Below are 17,773 nucleotides of genomic sequence, written 5' to 3' on the forward strand. Positions count from 1 at the left end.
TGTCAGGTTAACAGATACTGTTGAAGTTGGAGTATTTTACTGTATTAATTAAATGTGACATGTAACTGAGTACCACTACTGCTGCTACTTTGTTATACGGGATTGTTGGATTTTAAATTCTGGTTGACAAAGATCAACAGAGGTTACTGCATTACATGTACAGTGAACAGAAAAGTGTGCGCAGTATTTTTTATGTGGTATAATGGTAAAGGATATAGGAATACGTAAATAAAGTTAAGTGATGTAAAGTGATTGAGTAAATGTTCTCAGTAACAGTTCAACTCTGCACATGCAAATGACGCACAGACTGTGTGGTGGTCATTGTTTTGCCTGGTCTGCACACAGCTGTTCACTTGTTCAGCTGCAAACAAGAAGCTCTTTATCTGGAGGAAAATGTAAAAAAATAAAAATATGATCATGCATGGGGTGATCAAGTTTGTTCCCAAAGCAGATCATACTATTTAGTTTTAACTTTTATTCTACACTAGGTAAAGTAATAGACATCCTTTCTGTGTGACTCTGCTCTGAGTCACAGTGGGGACAACACTGCCACCTAGAGGACGGACTACCTGCAGGTCTTAATGTGTTTCCTACGCTACTCATGTTATATCTTAAGATATTTACATTAAATCACGTTTAAATATGTTTTTCTTGTTTACTGTGAACAATGTTAATCCTAAACTGTTTGAATCTGACCTTTCTTACAGTTAAGATGATCTGATTTTACTTGTAGTACAGTTACCTTTGTGAATTGAGCTGTTATTTACTTTAATTCTGGACTTTTATTCTGGTTCCTTTGCCTCTGTGCTGCAGTAGCTGTCATAATGTTTGGCCGTGTGGGCAGCTGCAGAAGTCTGGACATGTGACCGTTCACACAGGAAGAGGAGCCGAAGAAATGAGTCAGAGATTCCTCTTCCACAGAAAAGCTGAGCTGAGAGTCCAGAGAGCAGCATCATGTCGTGCAGCTCGCTGCTCGGACTGTGTCAGTACGAAACCAACAAGCTGGTCCGGATCCAGAGCGTCCGGCTCGGGTCCCTGAAGTGGAGTCTGAACGCAGCCATCCTGCTGTTTATCTGGTGAGTGAACATGTGTTAGTTAGTTCAGCTGCTGCTGCTTCACAGTCCCATTAACAGACACCACTAATGCATCAACCTACGATTTCTAAAGCAGTTTTTATGTATATATCTGTCTATGGATGTAACTGTCTCCCTGTCTGTGTGCCTTTAACTAAATAAATTAAAAGCTGACAACATATTAAATGAATTTAAGGCTGGGTTAAATAAATTAAAGTGTAGACTCAGCTTTATTCTAAGAGGTTTCACAAAAATATGGGATTAGATTACAGCTATTTTAAACTAAGTACCCCCATTTTCAGGGGATCAAAGGTATTTTGACATAGTGGCATAATTGTAAATATAATCAAAAAATGTTTTATACGTTAAAGAAACTCCTTTGCAGTCAATGAGTACTTGAAGTCTGGAGCCCAGTGGACATCACCAGTTTCCTCCCTTGAGATGCTTTGCCAGGTCTTCTCTGCTGCTTGCTTGTGGGTCTTTCTGCATTTAGTGTTGTCTTCAGTTGTTGCTCTATTAGTTTGGGATCAGACAAAAGTCATTGACCACATACTTCTTGATCCAACTATAGATTTATGACTTAAAAGGAAACGAAACCTTTGCAAAACACAAAGGCAATCTGAAAAATAGACAAGAACTGTGCAAAAACAATGCAAATGACGAGCGGGACTGGGAACAGTGCAAAAGGCAAAAACTGCAAAGAGCAAGAGAAAATCAGATACGGTGAAAACTGCAAAAACCGATGTGAACCCCTAAGAATAAAAGTGCAAAAGAAAAGACAAGACATTTCAAAAACAAGAGAAAAACTGTGCAGACGAGGAGGAAACTGGTAGCAGGATGGTTACTTACATGATACAACATGATATCTGTTATTAGAGTCCAAATGCGGATGTCTTTTGCATGTCACATCTCCTCTCTCCAACCCTGATGTTTCCTGTTTGGATGTCTACAGTCTCTTATCAAGTAAAAGCACAAAGCAAAAAAAAACAAACAAACAAACAAAAAAACCCCTAGACCAGCAGATATAGATAATATTTGTGCAAAACTTTAGCAAAAACAATGTGAGGGTGTGTCTGCACCTCTCCCTGACCCACTCGCAGCCTGGCATGTGTCACATTTAAGTACTTTGCATTGAAGTAAATGTTTATATTGCAGCGTCATGATGCTGTGGAACAGGAAGTACCAGGAGTTTGACCTGGTGGTTAGCTCTGTCACCACAAAGGTGAAGGGTGTAACTGAGGCGCGCCTGCCCGGGGTCGGTGACATGGTCTGGGATGTGGCGGACTACAGCGGGCCTTCACAGGTGGTAGCTGGCTCCTCTGGGTGCTGGGATTTAAAAAATTCTTTGTAATTGTCAGAAAAGATCATTTTAAGGAAAATATTTTTCTTTCTTTTTAGGACAAAAACTCCTTCTTTGTGGTGACTAATGTCATCGTGACAAAGAATCAGAAGCAGGGAAAATGTCCTGAGGTGCTTTGTCAGTTTATGTTCAACAGTACTCATTTTATAATTCGTCTTATTTTAAAAAGTTGAATCCAGAATGTGCTGCTAATGATAACGATGGTCCTGCTGAAATGTTAGCAAACCTTTCTTACTTTGCAGCAGTGTTTTTATTCCAGGTTCCACATACGGACAGGCTGTGTAAGACTGATAAGGACTGTGAGAGAGGAGCCTGGGATGAGCTGAGCCATGGTACGGGACCTTCTCTGTTTTCTTTCCTTTGTTTTGTTTTGTTAGTTTTAGAGAATTTGTGCTCTAGCTTCACAGTTTTAGTTTTTTTGTTATGGACATTTGATGCTGCATAAAAATAATTAAAACCACAGATTCAGGAGCTGCAAATAACTCAGAAATCTGATTTAGATTTCTAAATCTAGATTTAGTCCAACTTTCTTGTTGCTGATACCATTTTCAGAACATTTACCATGAGTCAAAATACAGCATCTGTGATAATGAAGATACAGAAACATATATTCATCTTGTCACGTGTTCTCAGTTCACATCTGCCTCCCTAAGAAACAGAGGACTTCATCACAGCTGCGTAGCAGTTTCAGCTTCAGTCCGTAGAAGTTCTCAGCTCATGGCTATATTAAAGATTTGTTTCACGACTTCTGCAAAACTCAAACCTGCGAATCTTCCGGACTGTGTTTGTCCTGCAGGGATTCAGACGGGATCGTGTGTGAAGTTTGACGTGTTGAGGAAAACCTGTGAAGTTTCTGCGTGGTGTCCAATAGAGACCAAGAGAAGTCCTCCCACGTAAACAAACTTGTTGCTGTTGAATTACACTGCATTACACTAAGAGGTGTTAAACTGTCCACCCCTTAACTTTCATTTATATCAATAAACAGACACACATTTTCTTCATGATGCAGCCTAAACTCCAGTTTCTAAAATGACCAAGTTAAGATGATGCACTCTGTCTTCATGGTGCAGACCTGCTGTTCTGGCAGCAGCTGAGAACTTCACGGTGCTCATCAAAAACAACATCAGGTTCCCTGCGTTCAACTTCATCCGGTGAGACTGTTTCTACCTTTGTATGTGTATCTAGAAATATCACAGTAGTGGACATTTTAAAAAACAATCTCAGAGTTTGCAGCTCTTCACTCAATTACTCTTTTACAGAAGGAACATCCTCCCAAAGATGAACAGCGCCTACTTGAGGAGCTGTCAGAGAGCAAATGACTCCCTGTGTCCGATCTTCAGACTGGGGGACATGGTCCGAGAAGCCGGGGAAAACTTCTCTAAAATGGCAATAGAGGTGAGATTACAGTAAAATCTCAGGAAGTGGCATCAGTGCTCAAATATTTCAGCAGCTTCAGAAGTGTCAAACAAATCATCAAGCGTTTAAATAAAGTCCAGCAGATACTCACTGCATGCTGGTCTCAGCTCTCAGCTTTTTACCCAGTTTCTCTTTTCTGGGATTTCCTTCTGCTTTCGTTCTGATAATTATAGAAATATAAAAGTAGTGAGACTCTTGTTTTCTTCCAGAAGAGACCAGTTAAAATACAGCTTCCCAAAAAAATGAAGTGTTGTTGGGTCCTGGAGGTGTTAAAAAAAATCACAGTAAGGAAAAAGAAATGTTTTCCTTTTTCTTTATTTCACAGGGAGGCGTCATCGGCATCCTGATCAAATGGGACTGCAACCTGGACCCGTTCATGCAGCACTGTTTACCCAAATACTCCTTCAGGCGGCTGGATGAGAAAGAGAGCAACAGGACTCTTTACCCAGGCCTCAACTTCAGGTCAGCGCTGGGGTCAAAAGTTCTGAATCATCAATTATGTATTTATTTCTCACATTTTTATTATTTTACAATTCTACATCAAAATGTTTAATGAATTCTACATGGTTTCATCATTTTGTCACATTCAACATGACTAAAACCAACTTAATTAGTACTAAAAGGAAAATATGACATACTAGTTTTGGTAGTATTTTCTTTTTATCTATTATTTTCACAACCGTCACAAGATGCACACATTTGCAGTGAAAATTCCATGAGCCAAGAGTTTTTATGCTGGTTGATATTAGAGTCCATTTAAGTCTTTATTATGTTTTTTGTCAATGAATTTACACAAAACAAGTGAGACCATATTATCTCATTCACGTTTGTGTTGATTTGTGTTACATAAAGGGAACATTTATATGATTCAGTTGCTTCAGTGTTTATTATTTACCACATTTACTGTTTTCTGATCAGATATGCAAAATACAACATGGTGAACGGAGTGGAGGAGCGAACTCTCTACAAAGCGTTTGGGATCAGGTTCGACGTCATGGTGTTCGGGCAGGTGGGTCCAGCTTTGTCCCTGTTAGTGTTCAGTGTTAGCTTATAAAGCTAAGCCAGGGATTTTCTGCTTCACTTTCTTTGTTCATTTACTTTTCCTATTTTTATAAGAGTCTCTCTGGAAGGAGGAAATGTGTAGCTGTGCTGACCTCTCTGTTTTCCAGGCGGGAAAGTTCAGCTTCATTCAGCTCATCATCTACATCGGATCTACGCTGTCGTACTACGCTCTGGTGAGAACCCACACAGCCTCAACGTCTGTCACACAACAGTTTATTCATGGATTTATTCCCCATTAGTAAAGAACACAGTGGCAGTCAGTGGTCCTTAAATGGTGGCTGCATCTGGATAAACGGAATAAATGTGATTCCACAGCGACCAGAGAGCTAAATAAACTCAGTTACAGAAGACAAATGTGCAGTATAGATAACAATTGGCATAAAAGTTACTGTTTTCTCAGAGGAAATGAAGAACTGTGCCACAAGAACACTGCTGCAAGAATTCCCACTAACCTGTCTGTGCATATTCCTGTAGTCTGCTTTTGAATGGATCCATTTAGTAAGTGCTGAATCACAATTAAAAAGGAACCCTTGAGAAAACAGTCTCATAAGGATAGTTTGCAGCTGTATGTTCCTCTTACATTTCACCAGAAAATCTATATTTCACCAACTGGTTGAATATTGGGTTGAGGTGCAAGTAGCAACGACTACTGGTGCAGTCGTCTCCATCACAGCAGAGCACCCATAACATGACAAACATTAGAGAGAATGGCGTTTGTGCCGTCACATGACTGAACGCCTCATGTGAAACTGCCCGTGTCTTCCTCCAGACGACCATATTCATCGACTGGCTGATTGGAACCAGCTGTTACTCTGCAGAAGTCGGACAGAACTATTCGGAGAAGAAAGTGGAGTCAGTCCAGGACAACCAGAAGGTGGTTTGATGGGAGAAGGTCACAAACGTGATATTTGGATGAACTGTAACTGTAAACCCAGCAGCTTCTTATAACATTGACATTTGTTTATGGTCATACTGATGACATCACGATGTGACTGTGTTGCAGTGTGTCCTCTGTGTGTCCTACGTTGATGAGAACAACATTCGACTGGTGAAGAAATCACAGAAGAAAAGTTTACAAGACATGAAACCGATGTCGGTTCTGCCGCGTGAGGTAAACGGCGAGAGCCAAACATGATCCCATACATTCCCTCCCTTTAATATACAGAATTATTCACTCTTTAAGAGATCTCCAACTATTGTTTAGACACATTTCACAGGTCAAACATGTCCTCTCAAACTCCTTCAGACTGGACAGGAGGCGTCTTCGGATCTCCTCTCAGAGGTTCTGTGGGGTTTAAGTCTGGGCTTTGGTTGGATCACTCAACAAAAGACTTGTTCTGAAGACACTCCTGTGTCTTGGCTGGATACTTTAGTTTATTGTCTTACTGAAAGCTCAACCATTGCTTTAACAAAAAAGTAAAAATACCACAATATGCATTGGTAGTTTTGAGTTTATCAACACTTTTAAAACATGAATAGCTCCAAACAAGCCGCTGATTTCCGTGTTGTACTTCTTTCCTGACAGGAGAACGTGGGATACCTGAGAGCTGTTCTCTGTTTGCTACAGCCGGGTGTCAAAGTGGATGAAGATGCTCGGCCTCCCCTCACATGTAACCCTGAGCTGAAGCAGAAGCCCCGTCGTCCAGTCTGGTGTAAATGTGGATGCTGCTCTCCCTCCTCCCTCCCATGGGAGGAGCTGTGCTGCAGACAGAGTGACGGCGTCTGCATCACGTCCTCTCCTCTGTTTGAGCAGCTGATGTTGCGTCGCTCCCTGCTGGAGGCCGTCCTTCTGTACCAAGACCCCCTGTCTCCACCTGCTGATCGAGGACAAACCTCTGACCTGCGCCACTGCGCCTACAGACAGTACATCAGCTGGAGATTTGGGGTCCCACCTACTGACACCCACCCTGTCATCCCCAGCTGCTGCATATGGAGAGTCAGGGAGAAGTTCCCGAGTCCGGATGGACAGTACAGCGGCTTCACACCTGTCAGGATGGTGCCTATGGAAGCCAGTGCTGATGGGAAACTGTGAGAGGAGAGTCTCCTCTTCACCAACTAACCAAACTACTAACAGACTACTAACATTGTTTTTTATGTGAAACCCTTACAATGCAATAACCTCATTCAGCTTGGCAGAAAATGAACACGTATTAGTTTGTTTTTGTTATAATGTGTTTGTTAGTTCATACAGACGGGGAATGAAAAATCCCAGCGAGCCAAATAAATAACTGCATTTCCTAAAACCCGTTATTTTGCAGTTTTCTTCAATCAGATTTTTGCCTTTTGTTTGTCAGTGAACATTCTTATTAATCCAGGTGAGGTTATCTGGAAGTTGAGCCATGAAACCAACAAGTTGGTTCAAATCCAGGGTGTCCTGCTCGCCCCCATATTCGATGTCATGATACTTTGTAGATTCAGGATGTGGTTAGGTTAGAATCACAGTGTCCCCTCTCTCACTGGAGCACGAGTGTAGATTTCTTCCTTTTACTCCTCTCTGCTACGTGCGCCTCACTCCTGCACTATGACCATCCCTCTGTTTAGTGCATTTACTGATCAAATTAATATTGAGTAGCTAAGAACGTAGTTTGATTTCATTAACATAACCATAGAACCAGTGTAGTCACATGTTTTCACAGATCCTGTACAGCTGTCTCCTCTCAACCGTCCCTGTTTGACATGTCCTCACAATCCCCTTCAGTCAATTCACTGGAGACACAGATAAGTGTCTTGGAGTGAAGCTGTTCAGACCCTGATCCAGATCTGGTGGCAGTGAGAGCAGCAACAGAGGAGCTTGTTGCCAATAAACCACCTGGAATAGAAGCGAATGTGTGGCAGAGCTGCAGAGTGTGTTATGTGCATACTGATGATGTGAATACTGATCGTAGGAACAAAGACAGCATACTGTAGGCCCGACTCCAGCTCCTGGATCAGCTGCTCCAATTGTCCAGAAGGTGGAAGCTGGAAGACAAGTGGACAACTTTACCCAAAAACAGGTGAACTGTGGTCTGGAAAACACAGATCAGCACAGTAGGAAACTTGGGAAAAGATACCAAAGTATGTAATATACAGTACAAGTACCTTTAAAATAGTATAAAAGTGACTAAATGTATTCACTTCAGTCTGCACTGTGGACTAATGCAAAAAGTCCTGGTCTGATTTTGTGTGTAATCCATAATCCATTTCTATTGCTGACCACAGGGGGGCGTCATCAGCATCCGGATCAAACTGGACCAGGACCAGTTCATGCAGCTCTGCTTCCCCCTTAACACTCCTTCAGTCAGATGGACAGTAAAAACAGAAATGAGACTCTTTATACTGGGTTCAACTAGAACTGAAACTTTAGTGTAGTTTAGTTAAAGGTTGTGTGAAGCTTTGTGTTGTCTGATAGCAGAACAATATATCACTGCTTAGTTTCAATTCATGTCCTTCCTGTCATTCCTTACTTACCGTCTTACCTCATACTGTGTTGTTTTCAGTGTTTTCATAATTTCACATCTTGTTATTGCGAGATGTAGTCGACTTCCTGCTGTTCAGTTTCATTTTCACCGAACATTTTGTTTGTAACTCATGAAACTCAAAGTACATGTGTGAATTATCAAATGTATTAACCAGTGTTTCAGATTTGGGGTGAATAATCCTGCTTCATGTCCATGCAAAGTTTATATAAAACAACATAGGGCAGAAAGAAAAGCAATGAGAGGCCATGCCTGATGGGTGGACCGATAATATAATATAATAACAGAGCTGCTCTCTGTTTGCTTCAGTCGGGTGTTGAGGTGGATCATGATGCTAGGACCTCCTGTCTCCACCTGCCGATCGAGGACAAACCACTGAGCTGCATCAGTGCACCACCCCGTCATCCACAGCGGCTGCTTGTGGAGAGTCAGGGAAGCGTCCTGATCCTGGATGGACCTGTCAGAATGGCGTCCATGCAGGCCTGCGCTAGCAGGGCACTACAGAGCAGGGAGTCCCCCACTATCTGACCTACTTTACGAAGCAAAAAATGAAATAACTTCACTCAGCTGGGCAGAAAATGACCATGAGTCAGATTTTATCGGCTTGTGTTTGGTCAGGATGGAGATAAAAAACCTGACAGAGGCTCTAAATCACAGCGTTTTCTAAGATCCTCTGTCATGTTATTCAACTCAGTAAAATATGTGCGAAACATTTTTTTTTTAGTTTCACTCTCTTTAATCAGCTTTTTGCCTTTTATAGGCAGAAATATAATTTTAACATCTCTGTGTTCAAAGGATTTCTCCTGTTAGGAATGTTTTCACATCCGTCGCATCATATGGGAACGTGGTGAATTTTGTTCCTACATGGGAAAGAACGTTAAAACACATAAAAAAGGAAAATAAAAACACTATAACTATGAATTTGCTGTGTTAAATACCTGCAGCACTGTGACATACTTTATAGGAGCAGGGTTATATGTTGAATAGTTTGGAATATAATTCACTAAAAAATATAATGTGTTCACACTTTTAATTAAATTAGACATAAAGGGAGGGCTCGAGCTTTACAGAGGAGGTGAGTTGCATTTTGTTGGTAGGATGGACTTTGATGCAGCCTTACGTTTCATTTTTCTCCATACAGTGTATATATTTAACATAAAATTCCAGTTTGGACCCACCGTCAATAGTTAGAACATCAGCCTGTTTTACATTCTTGAGCACTTTCCACCTTTCACTTTCCCAACTCTGGCTCCAGACTTCAACCATTGTTTTAATAAGTGGACCATTTGAGTGAAATAAAGGCTCTTTGTTAAACAGGTCCAGGCCCAAAATAGCTCCAGACATCCCTGTTTCCCCCCATTTCTCATCCACTGATTCCTCACTGTTGCTTTTGTTCACTGGAAGCTAATCTGTTAGCATGTGTCTTTTCATTTTATTTCACTTTCAAAAATGGTTTGGAATGAGGAATTACTGCACGGAAGGGTTGGTTTCCAGTAAATTAGATTAGCCTATATTGTCCGTGAAGCAATATATTTTAAGTATGTTTTCACAGATCCTGTACAGCTATTTCTAAATCATTTGCAGCTGTGTTTTTTTATTTCTATGTGCTGACAGTGGAAACCTGCAGATTTTGGATGGTTACTTGTGGAGTGAGTGTATGTGAGGTGAAGGCAGATTAATTAACGGTAGGTTTTTATTGTATGAATTAAAAATGTAATGGGCAACAATCATTTTATACATGATCATAATTAAATGAAATAATCATATTTACTAGAGCTCCATATTCTCTCATTTCAGAATCTGGAACAATTGAAACTTTTATATATACATTTATACATTGTATAAACATTTATATATAATACGTGATTCAGAATCAGAGGATTATTCAAAACGTTTCCAGTGAATTTCCTTTCAATTGATCATAAGTAACTTCAACTCATAGAATACTGTGAAAAGTACTTTCTTAAGAAACACTGCACGTAGAGGCACTAATTCAAATACTTTAAACTAATACTAAACTAAAAACTAAACTAAACTATATCTTTTCCAGCAATCAACAAAAGTACAAATAGTTCTAAAGTGTACTTGTGTTTTGTGTAAATGTGTTTTACTTTCTGCCACTGCTGAGAAGTACTGTAGTAAAACTGTTAATGACAGGTAAAAAGACAAGTACCTCAAATTAGTACTGGATTAAATATACTGAATAAAACTAATAATATACAACATAGTATTTTATATTTATATATTTTAAATGTTGACGATTTACTAAAGGTTAAAGGTCACCCAGGGGTCACAGGTGAGTCAGCCATGGTCGGTGCCAGAAGTGAAACGGACACGACAACAGAACCAGGACCCGAATTAACTGGACTGAAACCCTGAGTGTGTTCGTGGAGTGGTTTTAATCAGCTGGTTAACTTCACTGCTTCAGGTAAGTGGATGTTATTTGTCCTGTGGTTCGTATTTCGGACGCTGAGCGGCTGGTTGTCCGTGTCCTCACCTGGTGTTGGGCTGCACCTGTAGCTCGTTACACCGGTTCCTAATTGGGTTTTGAGGTCGTGCTAGCGTGCTCTTAGCTACTTTTATCGTGGTTTCTTTCCTGACGTTGTGTTTATTTTAATTATAATCACCTCCTTATATCTGGTAATTTTCCAGCTTGTTCCCCGTCAGTGAAGCTGCCTCTGGTTTCTATGGAGATAACGAGCTGGCCGCCATCTTTGTTTTGATTTGGAGGTGAACGAGCTTTAACCTTTTTGTACTTCATTATGTCAATTTTTATTTTCTTCCAGATAGTACAGAGTCTTTTGGAAGTTTAAATATAACTTTAGAACGTCACTCAAAGTGTTTTTAAACGACTTTCATTGTCTGAGTAAAGCTAAGATCACTATCTGTGTCAATAATAATACATAAGTTTCACAAACCAGGGCTCTGAGGTCTAACTGTCCTTTTATCTAAGACATTAAACCTTTCTTAATATTATATAAAACTAATAAGCAGTTCATTATGTAACAAAAGACAGATAGATAATTTTAAAGAATTATATATGAATCTATTCACCCTTACGCCCCCAACCGGTCGAGGCAGATGCCCGACTAACTTGAACCTGGTTCTGATGGAGGTTTCTTCCTCTAAAGGGAGTTTTTCCTCTCCACTGTTTCCTAGTGCTGCTCAGGTTGGATTTGTTGGGTTACCTGTGTTTTTTGTTTATTATGTGAAACACTTTGTAACACAGAAAAGTGCTCTATGAATACATTTATTATTTATTATTCATCCTTGAACTTTTTAGCAGCTCACGTGTGTTTCAGCATAAACCAGCTGTTATTTCAGCACAACTGTGAAATATCATGAAAGTAACTTAAAAACGGGTAAAACCTTTGTCTAATCATTCCACAGTAAAATAATTTCTTTGAAAGCCTGATTCTGCTAATTGGAACTTAACTGACCTCCTTTGTCATTAGTATGACACCACACCTTCTACTCAAAGGCAGAAAAAGGTTTTTCATTTGTTTGTAGGCTCAAAATGCAGTAAGGCTTTAAATCTGCCCAAAGAAACCAGTGACTGTAATTTTATCTAATTTTACAGAAAAGATCACGTATGTGTAGCTGTATTAGTAGGAATATTTCTATATATATATATATATATATATATATATATATATATCTGTAATATCTCTTTTATGCAGCTTTAACAGTTAGTGCACGATGCGAGTCTTCTCCTGTTAAATACTGCGTTGTAGAATGTAACACGTATGTTTTACTGTTTGCAGTCTAACAGCTGCAGTGAACAGTCCAGTATAAGACGACATTCCACTGATCTTAAGTTCAGTTATGTTAATACTATGTTAATGAGATCACAGTCTGCTTCAGCTGTACATGTTACTGTATTCGCCATCTGCATTTCGTCGTCTTCAGCTTTCTACTTGTTTGCTAAAGTTTAATGTTTAATTTTAGCACTAACATGAGAAAATCACTTATGTGGCAGATGTTGGCTGAGGTGCTTCTGATCTGCTATCTGTCATTGGTACAAACCAGCACCACTGTTTTCCCCCAGCTTGCTTCTTTTTGCATCGAGCAGCATTGTTCTTTATCACAACCCTGAGATGAATTCAAGAGGTGGAGAACATAATTAAAAGCTAAACTTAGCGCTCGTCTCCCAGGTGTGTGTGTGTTTTTTGGTGTGTTGCTTGTTCTGAATTGAATGTGGGAATCTTTCCAGGGAGCCATTAAACTGAGACGCCAGTTTAACCCACAGGGAGCTGTCTAATCTACAGCCCTCCATTTAAACAATGGAATGTAATTATGATTATTAAACAATAATAATTAACTTTTGACAGTTGGTTGAGCAGCTTACAGTAGACTGGTTCTTCTGTGTTGCAGCAAAAAGTTTTCATGGTTAAATCAGATACATTCAGTGGCTGCTTTCGTTGACTCAAAGGGAATCAAACGCTTGATTCAGAGACAAAGAGATTTCATTACTGCAGAACCTGCCTGAGAATTATCACCATTGGATCTATAATCTGAAGTATAAATGTAAGCTACTAATCAGTGTCTGTACATCTGTTTATACGTTGCAAACAGGGACTGTGAGTAGCTCATCTGTTATAATTTATCGGCATTAAATGTGTTAATACTTGCTTTGAGTATTGTTGCAATATTGATTATCACCAGTTGATCTGGTGATAATTTGTAAATTACTGCTTGGTGCCAGGCTATCTTAGAAAAAGTACTTTATTTTGAGATTTTGTTTTACATTACCATTTTCTTCTTCAGTTTTGTTTTTCTTTTGAAAATGTTATATTTGTGAGAAGTATTAATTCAATCATATGATTGTTCTTAATGGTACATTCACATTCATAACATGCTGCAGGACATCCTGCAAACACTGCAGCTGAACAACCTGTGTTACAGCTCTGGACTCTGAGACGGCACAATTTATAGATTGGGTGACTAATTGATTAATCAAAAATGTAATTAACTCTTTAATTATCTCATTAATCAATAATGAGAACAATTATTAGTTGCAGCCCTAGACTCATTAATAGTGCCACAAAGACTGAAATTGTGGCAAAGTTGAGTTTCCTGGGCGATGTTTGTTATTGGTTTAATGGAACAGTTGCTGCTAATAACTAACCTCAGTGTATTTTCAGTATTTCCTTAACTCTCTGTGTGCATCAGTGACTCAGTGTTCTCTGCTGGAAAGCATCACTAATGCGCTGGCAGAGTCATTGCAGTAACAAAGCAGTGCTTTTGGCTGAATGCGCCAGTGAATTCACGGCAGGCTACAGTACGTATTGATAACGAGGAAGTGAACCCTGCTGTGTAAAGTCAGTCACTTAAAAGTATGTCTTCATTTAGTTTCAGATGATTAGACCTGCAGGCAAATGAAACTTCAGAAATCTAATAAGAATATACATAAAACATGTTTTTTTATTTTGGAAATTATTCATGAAAACTGTGAAATGTAACATTACCCTCTGTAATTTCTGTAATAATCTACGTTTAGGAAACTGAACCAGAAAGTTTTGTGCCATTCAGGACCATAGCTGAGCTGAAGTGGGTCATGATGCATTTTGTCTTATGTTTAAGCATATGTGGACTTTACCAACACTCTCATTCCACAGTGTCAGCTAAAGGTACGCTTTGCCATCACTATTTCTCCCCATGATATTGACAGTGACTGTTTGACTCAAGATACTTGAGATAACTTCTGTTGTGAATTGGCGCTATACCAATAAAACTGAATTGAATTGAATTGTTTGTTGAACCTAAAGACTCCATTAGTTGACCTTAACACGAAAACAACTGGGTTAGGATTAAGCACACAAAGCGTTTGGTTAAGTGAAAAGTTAAAATAAGGACTCACCCTGGACTCACAGGGGGCTACCTTTAGCATTGGGGCTGCTTTAGCTCATCATGTTTAAAGGTTAATGTTATTTAATAATAAGCACGAAAAACCCTTGGACCTCCAGTGATTTTTACAGCTATACATCACAGACCTATGAATCACAACATCACGTCTCCCATGACCAACAACTAAAGCAGACATTTGAGTGCTCCAGTTGTCTATTTATCTATTTGGTGCAACCATGTTTTGAACTGCAAGTATCCCTATTTAGTCTGAAGGTTGACCTACCAGACTGAAACATTTTATACACACTCTTAACAAATTTGATTATTATTATTGAGCTTTTGACAGATCACGTTGGTCTAATTTTTTTATTTTCTAACCGGAGGAAAACTTCCTGAATAGGCCTCATGATTCTTGAGGTTCAGTTGATTCTGAAACAACAAACAAAAACATGACGATGGCACAGAGTCAGATCTTTGAATTGTTGGCTGCAGCTCAGATAAAGTCAGATGCTGCGCTCGTTACCTACTGGATGGAGAAACGACTGAGTCAGTGAGATGAGGATTAAAGCTGATTAATTTAGAGGAAAATAGCCACACTGTCAAAAACGCTCTGTGTTAACATAAAGACATGTCATTCTGAATAACCGAGTGACCACAAAAGGCCTATTAAGTTTGACTGACTAATTTCACAGTGAATTCTGGGTACATGTTGAAAATGTTCCAATGCAGCAAAGTTTTATAGAACAACTACTTCAGAAAATATTGATGCAATGTTACTAGTTCTGGTTTTATTGTATAAAATGAGCAAAAGCAATCATTGTGCAAAGGTTTGCACAAACCCAGAGCAATGACCTGACTTTTAATGAACAATATGTTATGAAGTCAAAGGTGAACATCCTACGTATGGAACTCATAGGCTGAAGCTGATCATTCTGTGCTGCAGGGTTTAGGGTTAGGTTAGATGACTGTGATGATGCATGTGATTCTGTGTTCTATGTTCCCCCTGCCACCGTCATGTCTGCTCCATCGTCTGATGCTAACAGGTTTGTAGTCTCTTGTACTGATATTCTTTGTGTCCACAGCCTGGGTTGGTGTGTCTTTTGACAGCCAGGGCGCCATTGGCTGCTGTGCAGACTCGCACTGTAAAACTTAATTGCCCGTGGCACCAGGCAGGCCTTCCCCTAATGAACCATGTGTCTGAGGTCAATTCAATTTTGACAAGAGCTCTCGTGGGTCATGGTGTTTCTCTGGGGAGGGAAGAAACAGAGGAGCTGGCTGAAAGTGGGGCAAAAATACCTGAGAGTGAATTTATGAACACATGAATGATGCATGAGCGTATGAATTATATATGAAGCCGATAGGTTGTGAAGAGTGTGGAATAAAATCGAGCAATATTCAATATGTTTTTCTAACCTGCTCTGAATGTTGACACAGCCGCCCCTCGTGACTTCACGTTGTATAAGACAAATGACAATTTTCTTTCTTTCTTAATTTGATCTAAAATGCAGCACGTCTCATTTTGGATCAGCCTAAAAGGACACGTTTACACCACTTTTCAGTGAAAGCACTGGCTTCCTGTAGCTGCCCACACCAGGTTCAAAGCCCTGACCCTCACCTACAAAGTGGTCAACTCAACAGCACCGGCCCACCTCTACAATCCCTCTCGCTCACTGTGGTCTGCAAGCAAACGACATCTTGTGGTCCCCTCACCTACACACGACCTACCCACCTCTGCACGCTCAGCTGCCTCACTCTCAACTTCCAAAACCGGCTTCCAAAACAGCACTCTTACATCTTTCTCTGCACTTATGTTTAAACATTAAAGGTTTATTTTCAGTGTAACCCGTTAAATACTTATCTCTGATCACCACTCACCGTTCTACAGTTAATCTGTGGATAACGATTAAGACTGTAGATCATATAAATTTCAGATATTTGATGAAGAGAGAGAACAATGTAAACATCAGGACACTCACCTTTACTTTAACACTGAGCCAGAACTGTTGCTGTTTTCAGATCTTGCCTGCTGGGACTCAAACTACTGCATCACAAGCTCTCCTTTCCAAGCATTCGGTCACAAGGTGGTTCTCCCCGCTGGCCTGCTTGCAGCTCGCATGTTGTTTACTTAGATCGCGGTGTTCACATGGTACCATGGTGTTAACATGTCTTAAAGATGTCAGACAACTGACTGCTTGTTCAGCCGCCTCCACGTTCAGCCTCATAACTTGGGCAGATGAGGCACCTCTGACACTTGACCTGGAAAAATAAAAGCTAAAACGGATGTAAACAAGGCGCCTAATGACCTCACTACCCACCTCGATGCTCACCATATGGTAACAAAAAACAAGCTGTCTGTGAATAGCGCCTCTGTTCCCCACCAACCTTCAGCCTGGAAGGGAAAGCTGTTCTTGTCATGATCCCTCCTCCCCCGTCACTCCTGAACCAAATATCACAGGAGAATCTTTGGTTTCATGCGGTGAATCAGCAGACAACACACTTTAATAGTGACGCACGCTGTTATAGAACCTCATACTTAGCATTTTGGCATCTTGTTTTTTCTGATCGCTTTGGTTGTTTAGTGTTTTGTTGCTGGGATATTTCGTAGCGTCACTATGAAGACATTTTATGTCTCGGCTGTCGTGTGGTTTTTAAAAAAAAGTTAATTTCTTGTGTCACATTGTTTTGCATCACTGGCAACTCTTTAAGAACACTTTATGCATTATGCACACATAGTTCACCACATTCTGGTGAATTACTTTTGGGTGACTTCTCTTTTCTGGCCTTCTTCTCTAACACTACTTCTAATATTACAGAGATAGAGACATGGATGTTAAACTGCTGCATACTAAAAGATTTAGGGTTGTTATTGTGTGCAAAAATCACTGAGACAGTGTTGATGAGATGAGAGAAACTGCTCAATATAGCGTGCGACCAATCCTGTTACAGCTTTATAAGAAATCAGCCAGAAGGCTTCAGTTTCTCCATGTCTTCTGTGCAGTACCACCACTGCTGTCACTCACTAACATTACAAGCTGTGATGCTTTGAGGCAGCTCATGCTGGGGATTGGAGATTGCATAGTCCACGACCTGATCTGCTTCTTCCTTCGTGAATGTAGAAACACATTTTAACTGATGATCAAAGTGACGTGTGCACACAGTTTTTTACCATATGCAGGTTTTCTCCCACTGTTCAAATATGTCCAGGTTGGGTTAATAGGACACCAAGCTGGCGGTCAGTGTTGGAGTAGTTGTTGCAGCCTGAAGTCTTTTAGCACAGTGAGCAATTTGCTGCACAAGAAGAGAAAAAGAAGTGGCGAAAGCAACCAACATCGTAGCCAAGACATTCCAGTGCACAAATATTTTTACAGTGACACTTTTTGGTCCAGATAAAAGCGTCATAAGGGCAATTCTCTTTGTTGTCGCCTTGGGGTCCCTGCCTTAAATTGGTGTGATTTTGAGCCCTGTTGTCTCCACTTCCCCCTGTGGCACTTTGGGATAAGTGTGTATAGCTGATGGATGGATCGAACATTGCTGATCAATTTTGCTCATATAATTTGTCA

The 17,773-nt window shown here is 40.1% G+C and overlaps 1 protein-coding gene across 2 annotated transcripts; it reads left to right on the forward strand.

The window, feature by feature from the left end:
- The first annotated feature begins 849 nt into the window (after window positions 1-849).
- p2rx7 (purinergic receptor P2X, ligand-gated ion channel, 7) lies at window positions 850-7,070 on the forward strand. 2 transcript variants are annotated; one of them, XM_026344369.1, is made up of 14 exons: window positions 850-1,076; window positions 2,229-2,376; window positions 2,472-2,543; window positions 2,693-2,765; window positions 3,230-3,326; window positions 3,504-3,584; window positions 3,693-3,828; window positions 4,175-4,311; window positions 4,768-4,858; window positions 5,019-5,084; window positions 5,681-5,785; window positions 5,915-6,022; window positions 6,158-6,327; window positions 6,437-6,581. In XM_026344369.1, the coding sequence occupies exons 1-14, from the start codon at window positions 955-957 to the stop codon at window positions 6,453-6,455; spliced, it is 1,425 nt and encodes a 474-aa protein (XP_026200154.1). In that variant the 5' UTR covers window positions 850-954; the 3' UTR covers window positions 6,456-6,581. The 2 variants fall into 2 exon arrangements, with proteins under 2 accessions (XP_026200154.1, XP_026200153.1); XM_026344368.1 differs by lacking the exon at window positions 6,158-6,327 and having other exon boundaries at window positions 872-1,076; window positions 6,437-7,070.
- The last annotated feature ends 10,703 nt before the right edge of the window (window positions 7,071-17,773 follow it).

The sequence above is a fragment of the Anabas testudineus genome, chromosome 9 (genome assembly GCF_900324465.2).
Source record: "Anabas testudineus chromosome 9, fAnaTes1.2, whole genome shotgun sequence".
Classification (NCBI taxonomy): Eukaryota; Metazoa; Chordata; class Actinopteri; order Anabantiformes; family Anabantidae; genus Anabas; species Anabas testudineus.